Below are 27,035 nucleotides of genomic sequence, written 5' to 3'. Positions count from 1 at the left end.
TGAAGACAATGTTGATTTATGCCATTTTAAATACAGAGAGAAGCAAGAATGAAGCTTAGGGTCCTCGTGTTCTGGGGAATGCACAAACTTCTAAGTTTCTCTCTTCGGCTTCTCACTAAGAGATTCTTCTCTCTTGAGATCTCTTGGTTGGTCTTGCTACCTGTTGTCATAATCAGTGAGAACATTGATGCTGGGTGGCATGAGATAAAAGGGGGTGGGACACTTAGTGTACCCCGGTGGGGAAAATAGCTGTCCGAGGTCTACTTGTTTCCTGAGGTTACACAAACAGACACTTGGATGTTTAAGTAACCCAAAAATATAAAGTGCAGCGATCTCTAAGAGTGTAGGGTATTTAAGTTATCCCCAAATTTAAACTCCAGTACTTTCTTTTAGGTCTCAGTCCTCAACCTCTCTGTGGAGTTGCTATTCCTGGAAACCCATGCTGTGTGGGGGAAAGTGCTTGACTTTGGGTATTACATGGACAAACCTGGTTCAATTGCTACTTGTATCTTACTGGATGTGTGAACTTGGGCGTGTTACAATACTGACGTGAACCTCAGTTTCTGTATGTGTGTGATGGGATTAATAATACTGTCCATGTCAGAGACCAGGTCTGAGGGTTGAGTGAACTGATATATCTGTCAGTATATGTAAGTACTTCCATATACTAGGCATTCAGTAAATGTTCATTCTTTCCTTTGGCCACCTGCTTTTCCCTGCTAGGGCAGTGTGTTTTTTAGATGTAGTTTGTAGATAGCCTGCATCAGAACTTCCTGAGGAGTTTATTGGAAATGTAAATTTGTGGCCATCCCCCACTGGGCCAGAATTCCACCTAGGAGCTGGGAAATTTTGGTTTACAGGCTCCTTTGGTGATTCTAATGGAAATAGTTTGGGGACCTTGGTTCTCAGGGGTGATGCCTTCCCAACCAGCCTCCGATGAATCCTGTCAAGACCTGCTTTGCCCAGCCTTTCTATAATACCATTCCATTCAGGGTCTGTGGAGGAGCGGGCTCCACTGGAAAACCCGGGTGAACTCAACTCAGAAAGCGATGGATTCGTGTTCAGGGGGAAATGGAGACATGTAACTCTTAAACTCTGTGATCTATTGGTCAAATACAGCAGGGCTCAGCAAGAAAATCATCTGGTTTTAAGAGAGAATCCTGAAAGAGTTGAGACAGTTGTGATTCTTGGCTGAGGGGGCCGCTGTGAGAGGCTTGCTGAGGAGGGGGTCCCTCACGGGAGGAGCTGCTCTGTCCCCACGTCACCCAGTGCAGCTGTTAAGTCCGTCAAGGGATCCGACAGTAGATACTTTTCAATACAGACAGCGTTTGACTGCCAAGAGTCCTAGTTGGGCTGCAAACAACAGTTAGGGGCCTTTTAGGGCACATTTGGTATGGATTTCAGGTTTTATACTCTGTTTAAAATCTAGTAAAGATAGCATATGGATGCAGGAAATCTAGTTGTCTAAGACATTAACATATTATGTGTCAAGACCAAGAAACTTCGGCTGACCGAAATACTGACAGAGTAAAAGGCCATGTCGCTTGCGTATTTTATATACAAGAAATCCAACCTGCTGAAAAATCGAGTCCTTTTTCATTTTGGTCCCATTCATTTACCAGTCCCTCCAACAGGAAGATTCTTCTGTCAGATCGCCTTTAATCTTACATAGCATAGTCCAGCTCTGGGCTCTTAGAGTCCCTTGTGCCTCCACTAGGAGCTTCTTTTCTCCTTCGTTGCTTAGGGCTGGGGGAACCGCTTACCAGAGTCCTGAAGACCACTGTTTGCACATGGAGGAATGACAAGCCTCCTGGTACTGGGTTCTCCTACATGTTTTCCACTGCTCTCCCTGGACATCCGGGGTTTCCAGAGGGCTTCCCCTCCTTGTCTGCCGGGGTATGGCTGCCCTCAGCAAGTCTCCTGTTCTTCCGAGGCAGTGATTCTGTGACTGGAGCTGTGTTGGTTGGAACCTTGTGTGTTTTATAGACAAAGCTCTTGAGTCCCCAGACCGGTCCTGAGTCAGATAGAAGTCTTTGGCATTACCCTCACATTTTTAGGTACAGTGCCTCTTTCTCACAGGTTTTGGTTCCTTTCTCAGCGTCCCCTGCCAGCATTCGCACCTCCTGGCAGGGTGTGCATCTCTTCTCCAAGAGACCGTCCTTTGGGTTCAAATCCCCACTCCATCCTTTATTCGCTTGCCATTTTAGACAAGTTGTGTAACCTCCCTGGGCAGCATCATACTCATACATAAAGCTGCTCTAACAATATTAATACTACTCCCTAGTGTTTTGTTTTGTTTTTTAAACCTCCTATGTTGTCTGCTAGAAAGTAGATCCTCAACTGCTCATCACTGTTATCCTTACAAAGCTAGGAGTGATCGGCCACTCCAGTTGTTTCTCACTTTAATTCACTTGAGGTGCGGCGATTGGGCAGCACCACTGGGCTGAGTCATCTCTCCTCATCCTGGGTAGGGCTGCACTCTGAGCACGTTCTCAGAAGGCAGCCTCTGAGGAGCACTTCTCTCTTGGTGGAAGGGAGTCGAGCTCATGATTTCTTGTCATACTGGTAGGTTACATAATTTACAAAAACCATGGTAAGGGGGAAGTTTAAAGCAGAGGTGGTATATATGAAAACAGTTTGATAAGTATGTGTGGAGATATTTTTCAGCCAGGAATGGCCATTGGACAGCAGGCTTTATGTGAGAAGGCTTCATGGAGTGTGAAAGGAAGTGTGAACCCTGTTCGTCCTAGTCTCTTGTCAGACTTTCATCTTCTCCTCCTGCATGCCTCATCTCTACCCCACATAATATTTCTCTTCTCCCTAATTTTCATGGAAATTTAACACTTCCAAATATCTATGCAGAATACTAAAATTAAAATAAAAATAAGAAGATAAAGGGTATTTCTGCATGACCGTGTACACACACGCGGTATGGCTGTTACTGAGTGGTACCCACATTTGATAATAAATGAGGCAAAGACATATCGTCAAGGCTTGCAGACGCTCTTATAAAATGCTGATGTCACCTAAAATGTGCTTGTCTACTCTTTGATTTTATTTCATTTTTCATTTTCCTGAGAACCGTTCCCTGCAGCCAAAATGCCAAGTACTCATTTTAAATAGAGTTCTGGTTTCTTCTTCTAAGTTACAGAAAGAAAAAAAAGAAGTATATACTCCTTCTTTTCTTTCTCCTTCTTGAGAGCCAAAAAAGCATGTCTGAGACATTTCTGCCCATGATTAAGTAGTAGGGCCTCCCATATCCCATGGGCTCTAAACCACCAAATTGAAGAATGCAACCCTCTTGGAGTTTTTCTGTGTACAGGGCAAAATTCCTTCATGTAATTCCAATCACATTCATAAATACTGCCCCCCCCCCACTCTTTGCTGGTCACTTCATGTCCCAAAATAAGACAAGTCCCTGTCTCAAGTATTCTGTCATCTACTAAGAAAGGCTAAAAAAGGTGAACTGCCCTTATAGTATCAGTGGAATAGCATGAGTGCCACAAGAAAAGATACGAGCTAGTCTGGAAGGAGAGAGTCAAGTTAGCAGTGAGCAAAGGATGTTGACATAACATTCTGCAAAAGGCAGGCAGAATAAAAACATTGCTGGAAAATTTAGCTTAAGCTGGGAGATAGAACTGGGTGGTTTTTTGTTGTTGTTTGTGTTTGTTTTTCAGAGGGAGAGGCAAAGAAATAGGTCAGGGATGGGGCTGAGGCATGTTTAAAGCTGAGGAGGAATCCACTTGACTTTTGGGAATTTGCACAGAGCCTTTTTTGGGGGGCAGGGGTGGGTAGGGGGTGGAGATGAAGTTTGGGACTTGAGGAGAGAAACTTTCTTGGTCAGTGATGAAGTGTTCACTCTCAGTGTCCCCTTCAGTTTTTCAACATGTGCTGCATATGTATCCAAGAGTCTATAGTATCGTTTGCTTTTAAAGATCATTAAGAGAACAGCGATTTCATTTTTAATTACCTCCCTGCTGACTTTTCCTCCACCGGCATCTTGTGCTTTATGTTTGAGTTAACCTATTCTGGATCCAGCTGTCTTTGGGTTATTGGTGTAAAGCAGAAGTGAGTGGCAGGTTGTTAGAGCAACTGAATGTGATAGCAGTTGGGGATACCTGTGGGCATTGATCATGAGCTTGAATAGTGTGCAAGCTTTCCTTAGGAAATTTTACAGTCACTTAAACTCCTTTCTTGCAGTTTTTATTCTGACAGTGAACCTTTTCATGAATGTTCAGATTGTCTGAAGATGTTACAAACTTACAAGACAGTTCCATGGTTCCCAGGAAACTGTAACATTGACCGTTCTGTTGTGGTTCTATTGAAGTTCTATTAATAATAAAAATTTGGCAGAGACCAGAGTAATAATGGGTTCTCTTACATAAAAGCTTTAGTGATTCCCATTGTCTGTGACCTCCTTAGTAGGCCATTCAGGACTTCACCCTCTTGCCCTCAGCCATCCCGGCGTTATGCTGTTTCCTTCCTTCATGCTTTCTACACGTGAGCCACGATGAGTGACTCCATAACCAGCACAACACGTTCACTGTTACAGCTCTGGGCCATGGCTATGCTTTCCCCTCTTCATAGCAAACTTTGAACCAAATTCTTCATCTGGTGAGATTCTTCTCAGGCTGAGCTCAAATGCCACCTCCTCACTGAAGCCTTCCCGGCTTCCTCTCTCGGCGGAATTCACTCTTCTGTGGTCCTTGAAGACTAGCCATACTGCTAATGTAACGAGTTGGGGGTTGTATCACAGTTACGTGGTTAGTTTTCAGGGAGTACAGAGTGTTTCTGAGTAACACATGTTTTTCCTGGTTGCTTTGTATACTCCTCTCCTTTTTTTGCACAAAACGGGACACTTTTGCATGTGCCCACACTTGCTTATTATGTTGGTCATATATTCCAGTGCAACCCTAAATGAAGCTGGGGCTTTAATACTGACCCAGGAGAGCACTATATAACACCCACATGTTTTGGATGATGTTAAAAGGGCAATGTTTCGGACTTTCAAAATGGGAGGAAAGAGGGCAGTGGGCCTCATAGCTTTCCACCCTTTTCCACCATCAGACCAGCACACTGTTTTGGCCTGGGTTTCTCATTCTAGGCTTGGCTAGAGCTGTTTAATAATACAAATGCCTGGGCCTCAGAGCTTCTAATTTGGTAGGTCTGTGGATGACTCCTAATTAAGAGCATGTTTCCAAAACTTGGCTAGAGGCTCTGTGCACAGCTGGACTGAGGAGCATTGATCCCACAGTGACTTTTATCCCCGGCTGCACATTAGATTCCCACGGGAGGTTTTCCAAATATCAAGGACCAGATCCTACCCACGTCATTTAAATCAGGATCTTTAAAACCAAACCACTGATTTAAGATTTTTCTCTTCCTGCTTTCCACCAAGATACAAGACATGGAAGGGAGCAGGGCAGTAAAAAGATAGGGGTGATTTTATTATGAGAAACCACAGAGAAAGCTTAATTTTAGTAGTTTTAGTTTTTATCATGGTTATTTCAATTTTTGTTTTCTGTAGGAAGGAGAAATAAAGGATAACAATATGAACAGCAAGAAGGTAAGGGTAAGGCCATTCCAGGTGGTAGAATTAGTATTTGTGAAGGCATGGAAATGAACGATTTATTTCCGCTGACGGAAGACTAAGTATGCGGATTAGCAAGGTAGGTCCTTGCATGAATGGATGCAGGGATGCTGTGGGCAGGGAAACTTAAAGTCTGGGTGTGGATTTAATGTAGGAAAGAACCCAGAGTTACTTTGTTTTTAAGCAGGGGACTAATTTTATAGATAGCGTTTCCTTTGAATAAGTTATCTTATTGCTATGGTTATGGTGTGTCTTAGTTAGCTCATGTTGCATAAAAAACAAATACCATAGACTGGGTGGCATAGCCAACAGGAATTTATTTCTCTTTGTTCTGGAGGTTGGGAAGTCCAAGGTCAAGGTGCTCCTTGATTTGTTCTTGATAAGAGTGTTCTTGGCTTGCAAAATGGCCTTCTCTTGTGTCACCGCGTTCTCACAAGGATGGGAGGTGGGGAGGGAGCGAAGACTCTTTTTATAAGGACACTAATCCCATCATGGGACCTCATCTAAAACTCCCAAAGGCCCCACCTTCAAATACCATAACATTGGGAGTTAGAACTTCAATGTTTGAATTTGGGAAGGGACACAAACTTTTGGTCCATAACAGGATGAACTGAAATGAATGGTAATATGGAAGGATTTTGTCCAGGACCAACTTGTGTGGTAGTTGTGAGATGCTGACTACTTCCCATTTTGCATGTCCAAAGATGAACCAATCTCTAACATGGAATTTGGGCAACCCATGCCACCTTCCTCTCTTCATATCCCTGCTTTTCTTGACTCTTTTCACTTTCTTGTCTCCATTTCTATGCTAAGTATTTTGTTACTCTCTCTCTAGGGTAAATGTCTAAACGTCAGTGCAAAGGAATAGAGGAAAAATTAAGAAGCAATTATGAACTCTGACTTTTTTAAGATTTTCAATACACACTGTCCTAAGGCATAACAATGCCAAAATTGACTGTGTTGTCAATACACACTGTCCTAAGGCACAAACAATACAGTTTAAAATACATATTTAAAGGCAAGCATGTGTTGGATGTTTTTAATTCTTTGTGCCCTTTCTAAGGAAAATAATATTAGTATTTTAGATTTATAATGGACATGAATTTTTGCCCATTATTTCTTCAGATATTTCCATTAAGGAGAATTATCTTAAAACTGGAAGAGAGGAATAAATATAGATAATATGAAAAACCCAAGATCAGAAAGAACATATTTCAGAATAACCCACTTTTTTGAAGAGGGAAGCTTTTCACACTCAAATAAATCACATCACAGATAGTGAGAGAGCTGACAAATTTGATCAAAGGACCAATAATGTCTGAGAAATACTGAAAATGGTAGAGTTTCTGGAAGACTGGTGATAGGAAAATACTCTCATTCTCAAAATTGGGCAGGCGAATTTATAACTTAATAGGATTAATAGCAAAATTCTCTACAGAATTCCCCTAAGAGTCCTTACACAGATATTTTATGTAGACTTAGAAAGGAAAATCACAATGAGCTAGCAAGCGTTCCCTAAAGAAATATATGTGGTTAGCCTCATATAATTTATTGGATAAGATTACGATAGTGATAGGGGCACCTGGGTGGCTCAGTCGGTTAAGCGTCTGCATTTGGCTCAGGTCATGATCCCAGGGTCATGGGATCGAGCCCCGCATCGGGCTCTCTCTCGGCAGGGAGCCTGCTTCTCCCTCTCCTCTCTGCTTGTACTCTCTCACTGTCCTTCTCTCTCTCTCTCAAAAAATAAATAAAATCTTTAAAAAAAAAAAAAAGATTACGATAGTGATAGATTTGGGAGATTCCAAAGATAAATTGTATCTAGACTTCAGCAATGCATCTGATAGTTAGTTCTACGTGATTTCCCTATGATCAAGATGGAAACCATCCCCATGAATATTATTAATTAATTCCAAGCTGGAAGCTGTTTCTATTTGAGTAGGAGCTCTACACTTGGTCATGTCCTGGTTGCTACTTTCATTAATGACTTAGGTGAATCATACATGGATGCTTATCAACTTTTCACCTTGTACCTGTTCTCCTCTGGGAACTAGTGCTAATACCATGATGATGGAAATCAGATTTAGGTATCTTTACCTGGAACAATGGACCAATAACAACCCATAAAATATAACAAAAGATTATACATTTGGAAAAGGTAGCAATTAGATTAATTGGTAAGTATTAATGCTCATCAACACCAGTGGTCTAGGGTGTTTTGTTGTAGTTTGTGTTACTTGGAAATTCCAAACTGAAGCTGTCTGGCCATTTGTCAGGATTCTTGGCAGAACTAGTTCCTGAGTTGTGAGGAAAGTTGGATTAGATTACTTTGCTCACGCTGAAAGTCTATTATTCTTTGGAATTACTTTGAGAAACTGTTTTATGAAACACATTGTCATTTCACTTATCTATTATAGAGCTAAATCACCCATCTCATCCATCAAACTTGATTTCAAATAGCTTGTTGCTGTTTGACTAAAATAAAATCTATCCTCAAAGGATAAGGACTGTCACCATTCACAATGTTCAAAAGAACAGCTGCAGGTTCAGAAGCCATTTCCAAAAAAGAGGAATCTCTAAAGTTTTGAACAAGATACTAGAATCTCTGGAAAATACAATTTGCTTTTGAGAGAAATTTTGTGCATGTTTTCTAGAGTGGCAACTTTGAATGGACAGTAGTAACTTGACCGTGTAAAGAGTCACCCATCACTTTTCTGCTTCTAATTTTACAAGGCTTAAAAATATTTTTTATTGAAGAGAGAGGACATAAAATACAGCAACCTATTTTTAAAATGTAAATTATAAGGAATAATAACCAACAAATACTTGAGAATTTATTATCCATTTTAATAATGAATGGTACTACCATAACCTCTGAAGTCCATGTAGATATCTTCATTAATCCATCCTTAGCCTCCTCTAACTGGCCTGAAATTTTTACTTATTCCCTTGTTTTTCATTATTTTTTTTCACCACATAGGAGACTCTCAACTATTGGAACAAACTGAGGGTTGCTGGAGAGGAGGTGGGTGGGGGGATGAGGTAACTAGGTGATGGGCATTAAGGAGGGCATGTGATGTAATGAGCACTGGGTGTTGTATGCAACTGATGAATCACTAAATTCTACCTCTGAAACTAATGATACAGTATATATTAATTAAATTGGAATTTAAATAAAAAATTAAAAAAAAACAACCCAACTAGAAAACAGAAAGGATATGAACAGATATTTCACTGAGCAGGACATACAGTTGACAAATAAGGAAATGGAGTGATGTTCAATATCATTAGACATTAGGGAAATGTAAGTTAAAACCACAATATTGATATCACGTACCTATTAGAACGTTAAAATAAAAAATAGTGATAACGCCAAATTTTCATAAGGATGCCAAGAAACTGGATCTCTCATATATATTGCTGGTGGTAATGTATGTCTCAACCATTCTGAAAAATAGTTTGCCAGTTTTTATAAAAGTAAAATGCAATTACCATACAATTTAGCAACCTCATTTATCCTAGGGAAATGAATTTATGTTCATACAAAAACCTGTACAGAAATGTTAATAGCAGCTTTATTTGTAATAGCCCCAAACCAGAAATTACCCAAATGTCCAACAAAGGGTGAATGGTTAAACAAACTGTGGTATATCTGTACCATGAAATACTATGAAACAATAAAAAGGACCAAATTGTTGATACACTCAGTAACTTGGATGGGAATTCCCTCTGTTAAGTGAATAAAGCCAATAACCGATTACATACTGTATGGTTCCATTTTTATAACATTCTTGAAACAATGAAATTTTAGAAATGGAGAACAGATTAAAGGTTGCCAGGGATTAGGGATTGGAGTGAGATGAAGAGAGGTGAATATGTTTATAAAAGGACAACATAAGGAATCTTCATGGTGATGGAACTCTTCTTTATCTTGACTTGCTAAGTGCGTGGACCTATGTGTGTTATAAAACTGTGTAGAACTAAATACACATACACACACATTCATGCATACAGGTAAAAAACACAACAAAATAAACAAAACAAAACATACTATAGCTCTGTGTGTGTTTTTAAATGTTATGTAAGTGAAATACAACTGTAGTATTCTGTAATTGGCATTTTTCAATCACCACTGTTCTGGAGTTTCACCCGTTTTGTTCTGTGGAGCTGTAGTTCATTCATTTTCATTGCCAAAGAGTATTATTTTATTGTATGAATATACTGTAATGTATTTATCCATTCTGCTTTCATTGGACATTTGGGCTGTTTCCATATTTTTCTATAATAGACAGTGCTGATATGATGTTTCTGACACCATTTCATCCGTGTGTGCCAGAGATATCTACGATATATAACTTGGAGTGTAATTAGGAATTCCTGTGCTATGTGCACCTTTAGCGTTCCTATGTAACACCAGTTTGTTTCCTAAAGTGATTGTGCCATGTAGCACTCCTTCTAACAGTATATTAACTCATTCCATGTCAGATTTTTGAATTTTTACCAGTCTCTTGGTTTTGAAGTGGTAGGGAGAGAAATGGGGTGAGAGCGCCGAATCCTAACCACTAGACCACCAGGGAGAATGGGGTGGAGAAGGAGAAGAGGGAGTAAATTTCCCATTTCTCTGATTACTAATGAATTTGGTCATGTTTTCACTTTTTTTTTTTTTCTATTTGGGTTTCCCTTTCTGTAAAGTACCTGTTAAAATCTTTGGTCCATTTTTTGCAGAGGGGGATTCTTTTTCTTATTGGTTTCTATTAATTCTTTGTCAGTTATATTTGTGGGAAATAACTTATTTTGTGCCTTGTCTTTTTTATTTTCTTCGTAGTGTTTTGATAAACAGAATTACTTAATTTAATTGAATTTATAAATCCTTCCTTTAAGGATATGTGCATTTTTGTGTGTGTTTATTTCTCAAATGCTTCTTTCCACTTTTATTAAAAAAAAGATACTTTCTTATATTATCTACTAAAAGTTCCATAGGTTTTAATTTCACTTTTCCATCTTTAATCTCCCTTGGATCAATTTTTATGTATTCTTTGAGGTAGGGTCAATTTCATTTTTTTTTCTATAAGGATAAACTGTTTTTCTGGGACCATTGATTGAAAAATGAACCTTACTCTTCTACAATGCTAGTTCTGTCATAAGTCAAGTTTTCATATATATATTTTGGTTTCTTTTTCCCATTGGTCGGTTTGTCTATTGCTGCCTCTGTATTAATTGTTAGCTCTTTGTAACAAGACTTGCTGTCTGTTCACGATAGCCCTACTTCCAACTTCTGGTTCTCCAGGAGTCTTGGCTAGTCTTGTTCTTTGCTCTTCTGACATCATTAAAACGTTGTCTTCCACCACATGAACAGAGCTCTCCTTTTATTTGGGTGTCTTTAATGGCTTCCTGATGTCTTTAACTATTGCCTCTGCTTAGTTCTTCCTCTTCTCTTTCTGAAACTCTAACAGACATGTGTTAGATTTACTTTCTCACAGTTTTTTATGTTTCCTAATTTTCCTTTCCTTTCATATTTCTTATTTATTATGCATTCAGGTCATTTCTTTAGATCTGCATTGTCATTTACTAATTTTTCTTTTCTATTGCTTCTATATGCCATCTACCCATTTATTATTTCCTTTTAAATTTAGTTTTCCTTATTAAAAGTTATTTTTATTCCTTAAACAGTAGTTTTTATAGTCTCTTGTTCTTTAATTTTAACCTCATCCTTTATTCTGTTAAAACCATTCAACATAATTTTTTTATATTCTATATTTATGACAGTTTTAGTATTCTAGAGTCTTGTTTTTTCTGGCTTGTACTTATTGAGTCCTTTTTATTTTCCTGTGTTTGAGATTTTAGATGAAGATTTCATGTGTCTTGGTACTTTTTTAGAATTCTCCGAGACCTGGTTTGCAAATTGGTTTCTTTAGGGAGGATTTGTATTTGCTTCTTAAGTACTCAGGGAAATTTATTAAACCATAGCTACTTTTGGGTGCCCGGGTGGCTCAGTCGGTGAAGCGTCCAACTCTTGATTTTGGTTCAGATCATGATCTCAGGGTTGTGAGATCGAGCCCCAAGTTGGGCTCACACGCTGGGCGTGGAGCCTGCTTAAGATTCACTCTCTCCCTCCCTCTGGCTCCCTATCCCAAAAAAAACCCCCAAAAACAAAAAACATGGCTACTTTATACAAAATATTTGAAGTCTTTTGGACAACCCAGGAACAAACTCATGTAAAGGCTAGCTTGTAGTCAAATATCCAAGGGAGATCTTTATTTTCTTCCATCACATAATGCCAATATTCAAGACAGATTTTTTTTTTTGTGGACCCCTGGAGCTTTACAAATAAATATTTTTATTTTATAAGGTAGTTCATAGTCTTATGTTCTGTAAGGTACAGTCTGCTCTCATTTACAGTCGAGGAAGAGCAAGCTCAGAGCAGGTACAACATGGCTTGCTCAGAGTTACGAAGTTAGTAAGTGTTGAATCTTGTTTTTGTCCAGTTCACTCTCCCCTTTCCAATGCTAATCCTCTATTTAATGGTGACAGATGCCTTTTAAAAACCTTGACTGTGTTCTAAGAAAGTAATAGGAGAAAGTTGCTTTAATATTCTTACTTAATTAAATAACCGCATGTGGTACAAATTATTCTTCCTGGTTTATAGATGAGGAAATTGAGTCTAAGAGACATTAAGTAATAGAGAGGTATGTATTTATTAAGTGAGAGAGTGAGGCTTCCAGTCCAGGTTACTTGAAATCCCATCTCTGTTAACCTGCTCAGCGTAGCCTGTCCTAATCACTGTTCATGCCCATTCTCTACCACTTCTTCCTGTCGTACCCTTCATAGTGGTTACATCTATTAGCCACATGTCAGGTGTTTACTTATTTATCTATGTCTGTTTTCTTCATCAGGATCATAAGCCCAACAAGAAGAGGGATGATGTATATTTTATTTACTTCTGCACAACCAGCAATTAGTTTAGAGCCTGAAACAGAGTAGGCACTGAATAAAAATATTAAATGCCTGAAAGTCTGATTCTGAAACTCATTTTTGCTAAATACACTGCCTCCTCATTTCTTAAAAACTTCATTGAGTAGAGTTTTCCTATTATCTTGGAATTACAGCCAAGTCCCAAAGAGGAAGACCATAAACATCATAAGTGTCCCACATTCTAAGTTTAGAGAGCTGCCAGTGGTTAAGGCCAGACACCTATTGGGAAGGCTGAGACCAGAAAATTATTCCACAAAGCCTTCACCTCCACTCTTGTAAATCAAGTGTAATATAAAGGGAAGATGGAAGAGAAGATGTTGCTCTATCTGGAATACAGTGTAAGTGAGGAAAGTTTGCTTCCCACACTCTGTAGCTATGCCTAAGGCTAAAGTCAGAGGGCTCAAAGAGAATGATCATACAAGTTAAGGATGTCTGCCCGAAGGTACAATAGACATTTCCACTCCCATTAGCACATATGCTTAGCTCGTGGACTTGGCCGTATGGCTATCCAGTAGAAGAGAAGAAATGGTGAAAAGTTGTCTTGGTGGGATGCTGCCAGGCACCAATGAAGCACAAGCTGGGGTTCTCTCAAGTTCTTAGTTACTGCAAATTTTGGAAGATTGGTCCCACCCATGCTTTAAGGCCCAAAGTACTAGAAACCTTTATTTGGGGAAAAGGGGAATCTAGTCTTGTTAGTATCATCACAATTTTGAGTGAGTTGGAGGCAAACCGAACAACAACAAAACCTTAATGCGTTAGGAGAAGACTGCATGATGCTACTAACATCTTGGGATCAGTGGAAAGATATGACAAGGTCTTGGTCAGGATAGCCAGTGCTGAGGGAGCCATGCGGGCATAAGCCCCTGGTCAGTGGAGTGTACCGAAGCTCCCACGAGTTCAAGACAATGAGCTCAGCCTGCCCTGTGGCTTGCCAAGACCAGGGCTGCTGTCAACCTCTTCCACTCAAGTGGTCATTTCCAGAGTTCTGAAAAAAAATAATCTTGACAAACTTTGCCAGTGTTCTTACCACTTGTACAAAGGAACAGCTTTTCAGAATTTCTGGCACAGGAAGGGGAAAGGCAGAATGAGTAGTAGTATCTTTTCGTATGTTTTTTGATAAGTACATTTTTTATTTTTGATTAAGTTCAGTTTATTGATTTCTTCTTTTATGGTTAGAACTTTCTGCATCCTATTAAAAAAAATTACTGCCTACTCCAATGCATGAAGGTATTTTCTTACGTTTTCTTCTAGAAGCTTTATAGTTTTAGCTTTTAGGTTTATATCTGTGATCCCTCCTGAAGCGTTATTTGTATATAGTTTGAGGCAGGGGTCAAGATTTTTTTTCCCAGTATGAATAATCAGTTTTTCCAGCACCATTTGTTAAAAGGATATTCTTTTCTCTGGTGATTTCAGTGTCTCTTTTGAAGCGATACATGTGTGGGTCTGTTTCTGGAATCTCTCTTTTTTTCTATCATTCTGTCAGTTCTTTCTTCATTATCATATACTCTCGATGTATTTGTTTTTGTAGTAAGTCTTGAAATTGGGTAGTGAAAATTCTCCAACTTTTTTTCCAAGATTACTTGACTATTTATGTCATTTTTTTATTTCTATAAAATGTTAAAATCAGCTGGGTTTTGATAGGGATTGTGTTCAATCTGTGTATCATTTTGGGAAAATTTGACTTCTTAACAGTATTGAGTCTTTACATACACAAATATAATACCTTCATTCATTTACAACTGCTTTAATTTTTCTCAATAATGTTTTCTAGCTTTTAGTGTAAGGTCTTATACATATTTTATTAAATTTATCCCTTAATAGTTCACATTCTTGAATGCCATTGTTAATGATATTTTGAACATTTTATTTTTCAATTTGTAGTTGCTTATGTATAGGAATACAGTTGAATTTTGAATATAGCTTCCATATACTATGACTGTAAAGTCACACATTAACTTTGGTAGATTTTGTAGATTATTAGCAATTTACACGGTCATACAATCTGAAAATGAAGACAGTTTTACTTTTTTATTCTCGGCATATATGCTTTTTTCTCTTCTTTACTTTTTTTTTTTCTCTCTCACTCCCTTACTACACTGGCTAGGACTTCTGGTACAATGTCCAACTGAAGTGGTGTGAACAGACATCCTTACTTTGTTTCGATCTTAGGGGGAAAGGGTTTGATCTTTAGCCTCATGTATGATGTTATGTGTAGATTTTTCATACATACCCTTTATCACATTGAGGACATTTTTTTTCTCTCTCTGGTTTGTTGAAAGTTTTTATCATTATTTCTTTTCTTTCTTTCTACATTTCTTTCCTCCCTTCCTCCCTCTCTCTTTCTCTGTCTCCCTCTCCCTCCCTCCCTCCTTTTATGGATGGCTGCCGGGTCCTCCCTTTCTTTTTCTTTTCTTTCTCTTTTTCTTTCTTTCTTTTTCTTTCTTTCTTTTTCTTTCTTTCTTTTTCTTTCTTTCTTTCTTTCTTTCTTTCTTTCTTTCTTTCTTTTTCTTTCTTTCTTTCTTTTCCTTTCTTTCTTTCTTTTTCTTTCTTTCTTTCTTTCTTTCTTTCTTTCTTTCTTTCTTTCTTTCTTTCTTTCTTTCTTTCTTTCTTTCTTTCTTTCTTCTTTCCTCCTTCCTTCCTTCCTTTCTTTCTTTCCTTCTTTTTCTTTTGCAAGTAGGCCTGCAAAACATATATGAAACATGAAGATTTGGGGAATGATGAGTTAGTTGCTAGGGAGACAGAGAAATGAAAATGTATACCTGCAGGCCAAACTGGATGGGAGGGACAGAGGTCATACATTGATAATATAGACAAACTGGGCTGGATGAACAGACCTGATTTCTATTTCTGGCTTTGCCACCGACTAGCTATTTGACCTCAAATAAGTCACTTTGCTGTCCACCTAGCACTCAGAGATACAGCTGAGAGCCAAGTTTATCTCAGAATTTAGTAAAGTTGCAAATGTGACTAAAAGATTTGAAAAATAAGAAATATGGGAACAGATTGATGTGCCTGGACTTCTTTGGTCTGCTAAAGAGAAAGCTAAGACTTGGATTAGTTTTATACTAATTCTGGCTTACTGCACCAAGACAACCATAGACCTGTTCTCTGGTTTCATGGTGCCTTGATACCCCTTTTCTCCAATACCACATGCTCTTGGTTTCTTTAGCTTTATTGTAGGTCTTGAGATTAGGTAGTGGTTTGTTCCCTAATCCTATCTTTAACTAGTAGCTTTATTACAGTCTCTTTATTAGAACAATCTGAGGAAAATCTTCAGTTTTTTTGCCAGGACCCTTCCCTTACTGATACAAATTGGCAGTGTCTTCTCAACATATAGATATGCTCTTGGGTCTCTCTGCAAACCTATCCGTTTTGCCTAGGGCTGACCTCAAAGTAGGTAAGCAGGTCTCTGCTTCTAACCCCAACCTCCCACCCCATACCTCATTTGTATTTACAATATTCTGGATTGTGCCTTAGGAAAATTATTTTAACTACTTTGAATGTCATTTGACTCCATTCCTTTGGGTCATGCAAATTTTTGCATTTTTATGAGTCTCCTTTGAGAATGCAGATACTCTTATGAGAGACATATCTTAAACTCCCTTCAGGTGACAAAATTGTTTTGGGTGATCTATTCAGTGATACCACAAGTTGAGCAAGATTGTGTTTGAGGCATTGTAGGTGCAGGATGATGGAAATGGAAGGGGGTAGGGAGTGGAGTGTTAGCATGGAAATGGAGAGGGAGGCTCCAACGTTAAATTTTTCCTGTTGATAGTTTTACGGGGAAGAGCCCTATGGAAATCCAAATCCCTTCCCCTAAAATTTCTGTGAATTCCCGGAGGGCTTATGTTCTTAAGGTTATTTCTGTTCTCAGGCTCATGCTTTTTCTAAATTTGTTCAATTTTGGATTATCTTTCTATTCCAGTAGGCAACATCTATTCTGTATTCATTGACCTAGATGTAAAATTCAGCTGCTTCAATTTCCACATTCATAAAACTCCGCTGCTTCTAAGACAAGGAGTAGACTTCCCTGAAGATTTAGGTGCAGGTGGAAAATATGGAGGAGACAGAGAAAGCATTTCCATCACAGCATTCAACAACTTCCATTTGAACGTTAGATGCTATTTTTAAAATATCCTTCACCCACCGTGACACCAGGGCATTGTCAATGGCCACTTTCAGTCCATTGCACACCCAGATCTTGCACTATCTCTGGATTCTTCTCTTCTCTCTCTCCCTTCCAGAGGGTATGCTGAGCGATGGAGCCTTTGGAGCCAGACATCTGGGCTCCAGTCTTGGTCTTATTACTTATTTAGCTGTATGGCTTATATAAGTTATTCCAACTGCTTAATGTCAGTTTTTCCATTAGCAAAACGGGCATGATAAAATTACCCATTTCCTAAGTTTGTCATGAGTATTAGAAGTGTGTAGTGGTGCTTATTTTGCTGCCCACATGCCTTCCCAAGACCAAACTGCTCCTCTTTCCAGCTTCCGGGAGCCTTGGCTGCCGATGGTCTACAGCAGCGCCCCTTCTCAGACATGGCACCTGTGTAAGAGAATCTCTAGCCTGTGGTTATGCTCTCCAAGGGGAGGCCCATACCCAAAGATTGGTGGATGTGGAGTTGCAAGGTCTCGTCTCTGCCTGAAATTAGAACAGCTCTGAAGGGCTGTTCCAGCTCCAGAACCTCACGTTCAATCAGCTGCGGACTTTGTGGCAAGTGCATCACAGTTCAGCTTCTCACTGCCAGTTCTGCTTCCCTCACAAAGTCTCCCCACAAACTCTCCAGTAAACTTCCTGAACACTTCCATCTCAGAATCAGTTTCCAAGCTAAGAGAAAATAGCCAAAATTATGGAAATTGAAGAAGATAGAGAATAAGTTGTTATTATTATTATTTGGGGAGTGAGATAATTTATTTTAGGAGATTTTCTAGAATATTCCAGACACGTGTAGAACTACACAGGAATTCTATATAATAATTTTAACCATGAGTAGTGAAAAGAAAATTATTCCAAATTTTGACAGTGGAAAAATGGTTATTTGACTTTTAAAAATTATTTAAGTTTATTATTTATTTATCTTACTAGAACATATTCTAATTAGCCTGCTCCAGTAGAAGTAGGACCTTATTACTGCGTGACTCTTACCTGATACTTCTGGGCACTATAATTTCATTGTCTCTGTATATTTGATTAATAATCCCAAACTGATGGAGGTGCTGAACAGTTTATATTCCCATAAGATACAAGAGGTTAACCTATGAAAAACTGATAAGTTGTGATTTTGTAGACCACAAGAAAAGTTAGTGCCACATGAATTAAGTTCTTATCAACCTGTAGAAAGATAACTAATTTTACATCTGATTTAGCAATTATTTTATTTTATTTTGTATTTTTAAAAGTTTTCATTTAAATTCACACATACAGCAATATTAATAATACAGTAATATTAGTTTCAGGTGTACCATATAGTGATTCAACACTTCCATACATCACCCGGTGCTCATTACAAGTGCCCTCCTTAATCCCCCATCACCTGTTTCACCTTTCCCCCGACCCACCTACCGTCTGGTAACCATCAATTTGTTCTCTATGGTAAAGAGTCTGTTTCTTGGTTTGCCTCTCTCTCTCTTTGTTTCCTCTTTGCTCATTTGTTTTATTTACAATCTTTTTAGCTATTTCTTTTCTGACTATCAAAAATCTCAATTTCTTATACACGCTTTGATTTTGCATTTGTCTTTGCTGTTGGCTACCTCCTTAATGAGTTAAATAAAACTTTGTCAGATGCTCACTATCTATTTGTATGAGAATGTTGTTTTTAACAGTGGTTTTTCATAGTAATGTGTTTCTGTTTGAATATTATTAGTTTCTGCAAGGTAGCATTATGACAGGAAGGTACCCAAAGTTCCATGGGGCAATTGGAAAAGAGAAGTCAACATTCTGAAGTTAGCCAAACCCTATCATATTATATCCAAACTTGGGGTCTGTTTTTGAAGTATGTGTATTTGCCAGGGTTGCTGTAATGAAGTACCACACGTTCAGTGGCTCAAACAATAGAAATGTATTGTCTCCCAGTTTTGGAGACTAGAAGTCTGCGATCAAGGGCTTGGCAGGGTTGGTTTCTTCTGGGGTCTGTGAGGAAGAATCTCTTTGGGGCCTCTCCCCTAGCAGCTGGTGGTTTGCTGGCAACCTTTGGCCTTCCTTGGCTTGGAGACACATCACCCTAGTCTCTGCCTTCCTGTTCATACAGTGTTCTCCCTGTGTGTGTGTCTGTGTCCAAATTTCCCCTTTTTATAAAGACATCAGCCATATTGGATTAGGACCTGCCCTGGTGGCCTCATTTTAACTTGATTACCTCTGTCAAGATCCTATTTCCAAATAAGGTCACAGTTCAACCCATAACAGTATGATTCTTTTTCTCCATTCCTAAGGTTTACTTTTTTCCCCTCAACTGATACCTTAAGAAGAATGTCATTAACTCTTGATGAATCCCAGTTGGGAAATCTCTCTCCTTGTTTTAAAGTGAGTTTTATTGCCACATCTCACAACAAGCCAATGCTGGCCTTGCTGTAGGAATATAGTTATGACGAATTAGGCTTGGGAAATAAATCCTGTTTAACAGATGAGTTCACAAGTTCTCAGGGGCATTTAGCAGCCCGGGTGCTTTACAGGTTCAGTAACAACAAAAAAAATGCCTTTTTTGGTATTGATCTCATTTACATGAATATAATTAAATAATTTTAATGGCATTTGGATGACATTTAAAAAAACACGTTGGTAAATTTGTCAGAGGGGAGAGCATGGTGCTTTTTAATTTTCATTGGGCAGGTAGGCAGGTTGTGGGGGACAAATGATTCCTTTGGCAATCATGGAATTATTTACCATGAGTTGAAGGAGAACCTTCTGTTTGAATAACCCCTTTGAACTATCTGACACATAATGGAAGCTTGTTAAATGTTTATTGAATGAACGGAAGTGTCCGGGGAACTTGGAATATTTGACCGGAATCAAATAAAAGGCATATATGTATTCAGAGATTTACCACATACCTAGATTTGGTTAGATGCTGTGGGGCTGCATATATGTAGGAGAATAATAATGGTAGTGAATATTTGTTTCTGCTTACTATGTGCCAAGCATGCTGTACACTTCTTTTTTTTTATTGTAAAGATTTTATTTATTCATTTGAGAGAGAGAGTGCACAAGCAGGGGGAGATGTAGAGGGAGAGGGAGAAGCAGACCCCCCGCCGAGATGGGAACCCGATGTGGGGCTCCATCCTAGGACCCGGCGATCATGATCCCAGGACCTGGAGATCATGGCAGACACTTAACCATCTGAGCCACCCAGGTGCCCCCTGCACACTTCTTTTAAAATTGCCTCTGAGTTGGGTAATGTTCTTATTTTACATATATGGACACCAAGACTAAGAGAGTTCAAGCACCTTGACTATATAGCTAGTGATTGGCAAGGTCAAGTGGGTTCTTAATCTGTACACTTGAATGCCTCCCAGACTGGCCTCTTCCTAGGAGAAGCTTAGGTTCTTGTTGTGGAGATGGGACATTTATAATTGAGGCAGTTGGAAATTGGCATAGTAAGAGTCAAGCAGTATTGTATGTCTTTTTGCTACGTACATGTGTGCTGTCAAAATTTCATAAAAGTGTGGGTTTGTGTCATGGTTAGGTGAGTACGATCTGGATTTAGATGCCTGGATTCAAATCCCACTTGTACCTCTTCCTCTCTGCGTGATTTTGGACATACAACTGTTTTCTAGTATCATTTTTTTAAAATGATAAAATAGGGTATAATAAAAGTACCTCCCTCATTGTGAGGGATATGTAAGATCTGTAAAATGATTCTGTACCTGGCAAAATGTATTTCCTGCTAGAATATAAGCTTCCCAAAGGCAGCAATTTATATCTGTTTTATTCATTCATGCATCTTACACGTCTAGAACAGTGTTTGGTATAAAATAGACATTCAGTAAATACATCATTGAATGAATGAATATATTTCAATGTGTAAATGCCAGGGCTTAGTCACATTTGCAGATGTAATGAAGTAGTCACATGCTTGCACATCTATGTAGAACAGTGGTTCTCAACCCAGGATACTCATTAGAAATACCTGGAAAACTTTTAAATAGACTGATGTCAAGCTCCACCACAGACCAAGGTTGAGCACAGCTCTCGGAGAATCACTGTGAAAGTAACAGCTGAAAACATGAGTAATACAGGCATACCGTATTGAAGATTCAACACCAGAAGCAATTTTTTGAATGACTTACAACCCGTAGGAAAATAAAAACAACCTTTGTTTCAATAATAATTACGTTCTCAAAAATTTCAGTATACATTCAAATGGTCAAAAACTACTTTGTGTTCATATGTAATATGGATTAGGATTTAGGCTCAAATAATTACACAAGGTTTGTTGCCCTAAATAAATCTCCAGTGGGATATTTGGAGTTTATGTGGAGTTCCCGACAATTTTTTTTTTTTTTTAAGCATGTGGACTATCCTTAACAGTGCAGGCAGCTCATCTAGATCAACCAAGGAGCATTGTGGGCTGCTTTGAATATAAACAAAGTACCAAAATAGCATATGGGGGAAAGCACACCAACACATACACAGTGATTAAGATCCCTTTTGAGGCACTTGGAGAATTAAACCAAGGTATGGAGTATCTTTCTAGACAGCTGCTTCTTTTTCTAAAACAAGGAGATGCGTTCACCAATCTCTAATGTGTCAGTTGCTTCTTTTAGGAGACATCCTGGCTAAGGGAAACTCTTGATTCTCTGGTGCTTCTCTGCTCAGCAGGCGGGGTCCTCATTCTATTCTATTCATAGAATCACCCAGAAAGGGAGTTGGCAAAATGGGGATGGATTGCCTTATAAACTTGGAACCAGGGTGGAACCAGAGCAAATTGAGAGAAAATTGCAAAATGGATAATTAGAGGGTATCCTGGCTAAATAACCACTTGGGTGTTTTCCCATAGATTTTAAAAAATTCTCTTTGTGAAGAGTATATGCCACACATTTCTTTCAATAAATACATTATAAAAATATTAACACTATCCTATGCCCTTTACAAATGTTATTGCAATAGGATTTTATTTTACGCTGATCACAAAGCCGTTTTTATGTCTCTTAGGCTTCTTAACCCTGAATTCTACCTCTTTTGCCTTTTTCTTTAAAGGGCTGCTTTGAAGGATTTCTGGCCCTCTCTGCAAAGTGTATCACCGAAATGCACAGGCTGGGATATAATTCAAATCTTCCTAATCAGATTTCTCAACCCTTGATCTAATCAGCAAGCTGTTTTGCTTAGCTTTTTGGTCAAGTTCATTCATTAACTCAGAAAGCATTTATAGTATATTTGCTGTGTCTACCCCGGGGCTAGAATGTAATAAGATTAGTAGATGAATTGAGCCCTGTCCTTTAGGAGTTTGTAGTCTTATTGAATGAAGTAAAGGAAATAATAGATTGCTATTTAAAATGTATGATGGCTTTTATACTTTAAATATGTTTGAGGTCTTTCATGGCAGGTAATTGACATTAACCTTGACTTGGTGCGGCTGGAACTGCATTATAGAATATTTTCTTTTCGTATCTGTTTCACAGTTAGTATCGCAGTTGTCCTTTTCAAAGATTCTTTTGCCATTACAGCCATCCCAACAAAGTGCTGTTGTAAAATTAATAGGAAGGATCTCACTGTCTCACTGACTGTAGGTTTGGGAGGATTCTGGGCAGGAGGAAAAAAAAATGAGAAGTTGAAACTCCATTGATTTTTTTTACCGGAGCATCTTGTAACATAAAACCCCTGCCACCTCAACACACCCCAAATTCTACCACTCTGAAATGTCATCTCCTACAACCAAGATGAACCACATAGAAAACTAACTTACACTAATTTTATTTGAGGTCTGAGAAATAATGAAATTGCTTTCTTATTTTGGAACAAAAGGTGTATATATACATGAGCTTTTGGAGAAAAGAATGTTCTCACACGGCTGTTTATAAAGATGGAAAAAGCTGTAATTGGAAGTCGCCTCCTACCTCGCTGTAGTTCCTGCAGACCTTTCTCCAATTCTCCTTGTTATGTAATAACCTCTTGTGAGGCCCCTTTACAGTTATAAACCGGTACCGCTTTGATGGTTCTTACTTATTTTCCTTCTAGTAAGTGTTTATGTGTGTCGTACGTATACAATTGTCCCCTATTCATGTTACAGAAAACCACCCTTAAATCTGTACCGACAACGAGGAATAAATAAGCAGCAAAAGCCCTTACTTAATCGTTTCTCTTCAACTGGCTGGGAAAGAGTGCCATTTGACTGTACTTTTCTTGCAGGGCTTAGTCAGGGTCGAAGGTTGGTAGCTATGTTCTCTTATTGCCACGTTGCTCTTCTGGAGACACACACAGCCCTCATGCCCTAATCTGGTTATTTCGGCAGCGTGTCCCTCCCGGTGGTTTTAATTAGGGACACAGGTTTTGGTGGTCAGAGTCTCCAGCTTCTGGAGAGTTCAGCTCATTTGCCCCGTGATGTTCACTGGGCCAGCAGAATTCTATTCCCTCCCTTCTTTTTTATTCTGGCCACAACTCTCTGTGGCTATTCATGGAAAAGATGAGGGACTTGTATTTTCCTCAGTAACCCAAGATTTAGGAATTCTTCAGCCCTTCCAAGGCCTTGTGATCAGGCACTGTTTGTTATCTTTTGTTAGAACACTGACCCTTATGTTGTGTTTTAAGGAATCAAAGGTGGGACCTGTAGAATTCTGATGCTGCAGAGATCTGATTTTCTTGTGATGGAAGCCGTGACTCAGAACCACACATACACCCTCCTTCAAAGCCAGAGAAAAGTCCTAAAGAAAAACGTTACACAAGTTCTTGAACTTAGGTGGAGAAAAATACATGGGCCATGAAGGAGCACCATATAAGAATCTTCCAGTGTTCTTGGCTTATTGTGCAGTGGAACAGAATATACTTTGGGGTGAAGGGCTACGATGTTGTGATTTATAAGCAATTTATATTTGGTAATCTGGATGTATTTGGTCTTCATCCACAGACCTCTGCTCACAACTCCTGAAACCTGTGATAAGAGCAAAAGAGGTGTTTTTCATTATGTTAATGAAGGTGGCTTTGCACCCCACCCAAGGGTGGGGGCCTTTTGCCACGAGGACCGATCTTGTGATGGGAGGGTTGGAACTTTCCATCCTAGCCCTCGTTCCCTCCAGGGAGGAGAGAGAGGCTGAAGGTTCAATCAGTTGCCAATGGCCAATGATTTAATCAGTCGTGCCTATATAATGAAGCCTCAATAAAAACCCAGAGGATGGGATTCAGAGAGCTTTCAGGTTGGTGAGCAGGTGGTGGTGCTGGGAGATGAGGCCCCTGGAGAAGGGATGGAAGCCCCACACCCCTTCCCCATAACTCACCCTCTGTATCCCTTTTGTCTGACTGTTGATTCATATCCTTTATCATCTCCTTTAATAAATGGATAAACGTTAAGTGTTTCTGTCAGTTCTGTGAGCCACTTTAACAAATGAATCAAACCTAGGGAGGAGGTCATTGGAACCTCCGATCTGTAGCTGGTTGGCCAGAAGCCCAGGTAACAGCCTGGGACTTGTGACTGGCATCTGAAGTGGGGGTGGGGAGTGGTCCTGTAGGACTGAACGCTAAGCCTATGGAATCCAATGCTAGCTCTGGTTAGATAGTGTCAGAATTAAGTTGAATTCTGGGACACCCTGCTGGTGTCTGAGAATTGCTTGATATTGGAGGAACCCCCCACTTCCCACTCCCCACCCCCCACCTGTCTGCCAACTTTGTAATTGGCTCTGGGAACCCAAAAGGGTTGGTGTCAGTGAAGGGGCCAAAATTGATGTTAATTATTTGCCTTGATGGAAGTGAGGAAAGAGAAGATTGTGTCATCGGAATGTCTTCATTAAAGGTCTACACACTTGTAATGACTCTTTGGGGGATTACATAAAGCAAGTACATTGTGTGTGACCCAGTGGGAGTTTCTGAAAGTAGGCTACTGGCAAGTCGATGGGATTACTTCCAACTACTAAAGACCTTGATGTTATTTCTGAGACTTCCTGTGTGGGAATATAAGAGAGGGGGATAAAAGGGGTGGGCACTTGCTGAACTCTTAGACATACTTGACCATTAATCAGTGGCTGCATGATCTTGGATTCTTTTCTGGATTCTACCCAGCCTTTCTTTGGGTTTTGGGGTTACTGTTGATCTTGGTCAATTACAAATCCCATTTCTGGGTGGAGTTTGCAGAAATCAGTGAACAGAACAGAGAGATTATCTGCCTTTAGATTCCAATGGAGCTTTTACATTCTGCTCTCCTCCCCCTTTCCTGGGCAAGTTCCTTTCCCTTCAGGGGCTCAGTCCTGATGGGATTCACTGTACATGTGGCCATCACTGCCTTCCTTTCCCCCATCTACCTGTCTGCAGCCTTGTTCCTCTGTATAGTGAGATGGGTGAAGGAGTCTGAGGATCTGGGCCTCCCTGGGAACCCTGTGTGTCTGCAGGTCCAGTGTCCGAGACGGCAGATTCTTACTGCAGTGTTCACATCCTCTGATATAGGATGCTGAGAGCTAATGGGGGTAAAGTACATAATGAAGTTGCCGATGCTTTCCTTCAGGGCTTCCCCCCCCTTGATGAACCTGGGTAAGTTAGTACTCCCCCACTTGCCCAAATGTACTTGCTCTTGTCAACCTAAAGAAAGAGGGAAACCAAGGCAAGCTCGAATTACCAGAAATTGAGTTTATTCGAGAATAGCACAGGAGTTGCAATTCAGGACACAAAAACTGTAGCAAGCCCCAGGCAAGTCCATTAACAATTTGGGGTGGGCTGTTTTTATGGCCAGGAGTGCAAAGAGCGGGGAGTCTAGCCTGAGTCCAAGCAGCAAGTTCAGTGGCTTGAGGATGGGGAGACGATCTTGGTGGATGTTCATTGGTTGAGGGATAGCTTTCTAGTCTTCTGGAAATTAGGCATTAACCTGAAATCGGTCTCTAAGTTCTTAAATTTCACTTTCCTGAGGGTGCATATGGGAGATTCTCCATTTCATATCCTCTTTAAAGTCCTTCCACACTCCCATAGAGCGGTTTGAAAGTTAGCTTACAGAGGGAAGCATGTGTCAATGCAGATTCCTGGGCCGCAGTCTCAGACCTACTCAGGGCTCAGCTGCAGAGTCCCAAGACCCACCTGATTCTAGTTCAGGTGATTCTCAAAGCACACGTGGACAGTCCTGTGGAGGGAAAACCCCCTCTCCTTTCCAGGGAGCCACTTAGTTAATTCATTAATCAACACTTATATTGAAGCTTGAGACTCTTGTCTGGCATTTTTCATGGAGCTTTGCAGAAATTGAACTTAACATTATTAATGATGGTATCACAAGATCTCCCTGCTTTCTTCCTCCATCTTGCTGTTCTCATTCAGTCCACCAGGCTCTCATCTCCCTTCCCTTCCCTTCCCCCTGCCCTTGTCATATTTGCTTGCTTAAAGCAGCTCCTCTCATTTCTTATCTTTGCAGACCAAGGTCAGGACTGACTTTCTCAACCTCTCCTGATTCATTCCCTCCTTTCTGACCTGCATTCTGTTGTGTTCCACGTTACAAACCTAATCTAAGCCACGTGTTTTGGTTTTATCTTTCCGTGGGTCTTGGTAAGATAGTGTTCTTTCAGCATGTGCCGTTTCTTGGCAGCTACCAATCAGTCTTTTCCCATTTGGAACTTTAAGGATGTTCTTGAGAGGAGCAAGACTGAACTTGGCGCTGTGACCCGATTGGAGAACACTTTGTTGGGAAATGGAGGAATTTCAATAGAAGACCCCAGGAGCCTGCTTTTCTTTCCTTTAGCCTCTGACAGCTTTAAAATTGTCCAAGTATTATCACCACCAGGCCCTTGGTCTTTTTTTTTTTTTTTTTTGTAAACAGAGAGACCTGCATTCTGCCCTCTACCCTGAATAGGGGCTTACATTTTAATTTCTATTTCTGAAACAATGCTGCCCCCCCAAAGTGGTCCCCTCAATCTCCCCATCTTTGAGACTTGCCACCCTCTATCTTGGTCATGCACTTCAGAGACATAGATTCCAATACATTTGCAAAGGTTTTTGCATGTGGAAGACTAATTCAGGCATTGTTTTTACCCCAGGGAAATTTTTCGCTGTGTATGACCTTCTGATGTTGGTTTTTCTTTGTGTGTTTTTTTTTTTGTTGTTTGTTTGTTTGTTTTTTTCTTCTGGCTGCAGGAAAGCAATCTCCCGGGCAGGCCTGCAGCACCTGGCTCCTGCACATCCCCTCAGCCTTCCTGTGGCAAATGGTCCAGCGAAGGAGCCCAGAGCGACTCTGGACTGGAGTGTAGGTGTTGGCTTTTTCATTTCAATGTAATTCAATTGTATGTGTGTCTCTCTCATTCTCAGGATCCCTATGGCTACAAAGCAAGACTTAATCGTTTCCAATATTGCTCACCGACCCAT

The 27,035-nt window shown here is 39.8% G+C and overlaps 1 protein-coding gene across 5 annotated transcripts in view; it reads left to right on the top strand.

Annotated features, from left to right (window-relative positions):
- Positions 1-27,035, top strand: part of DGKI (diacylglycerol kinase iota) — a 451,310-nt gene that overhangs the window by 123,415 nt on the left and 300,860 nt on the right. For all 5 annotated transcript variants that reach the window (XM_088018199.1, XM_088018200.1, XM_088018198.1 and 2 more), the window contains exon 2: positions 26,808-26,916. In XM_088018199.1, coding sequence (XP_087874325.1) covers positions 26,808-26,916 — 109 coding nt within the window. The remainder of the gene's footprint in view (positions 1-26,807; positions 26,917-27,035) is intronic.

This window comes from Eumetopias jubatus, unplaced genomic scaffold (assembly GCF_037043125.1).
Source record: "Eumetopias jubatus isolate StellerSeaLion01/CBP00866 unplaced genomic scaffold, mEumJub1_p1.0 scaffold_14, whole genome shotgun sequence".
Classification (NCBI taxonomy): Eukaryota; Metazoa; Chordata; class Mammalia; order Carnivora; family Otariidae; genus Eumetopias; species Eumetopias jubatus.
Note: the sequence above shows the minus strand (reverse complement) of the source record. Positions and strands in the feature narration are given on the sequence as shown.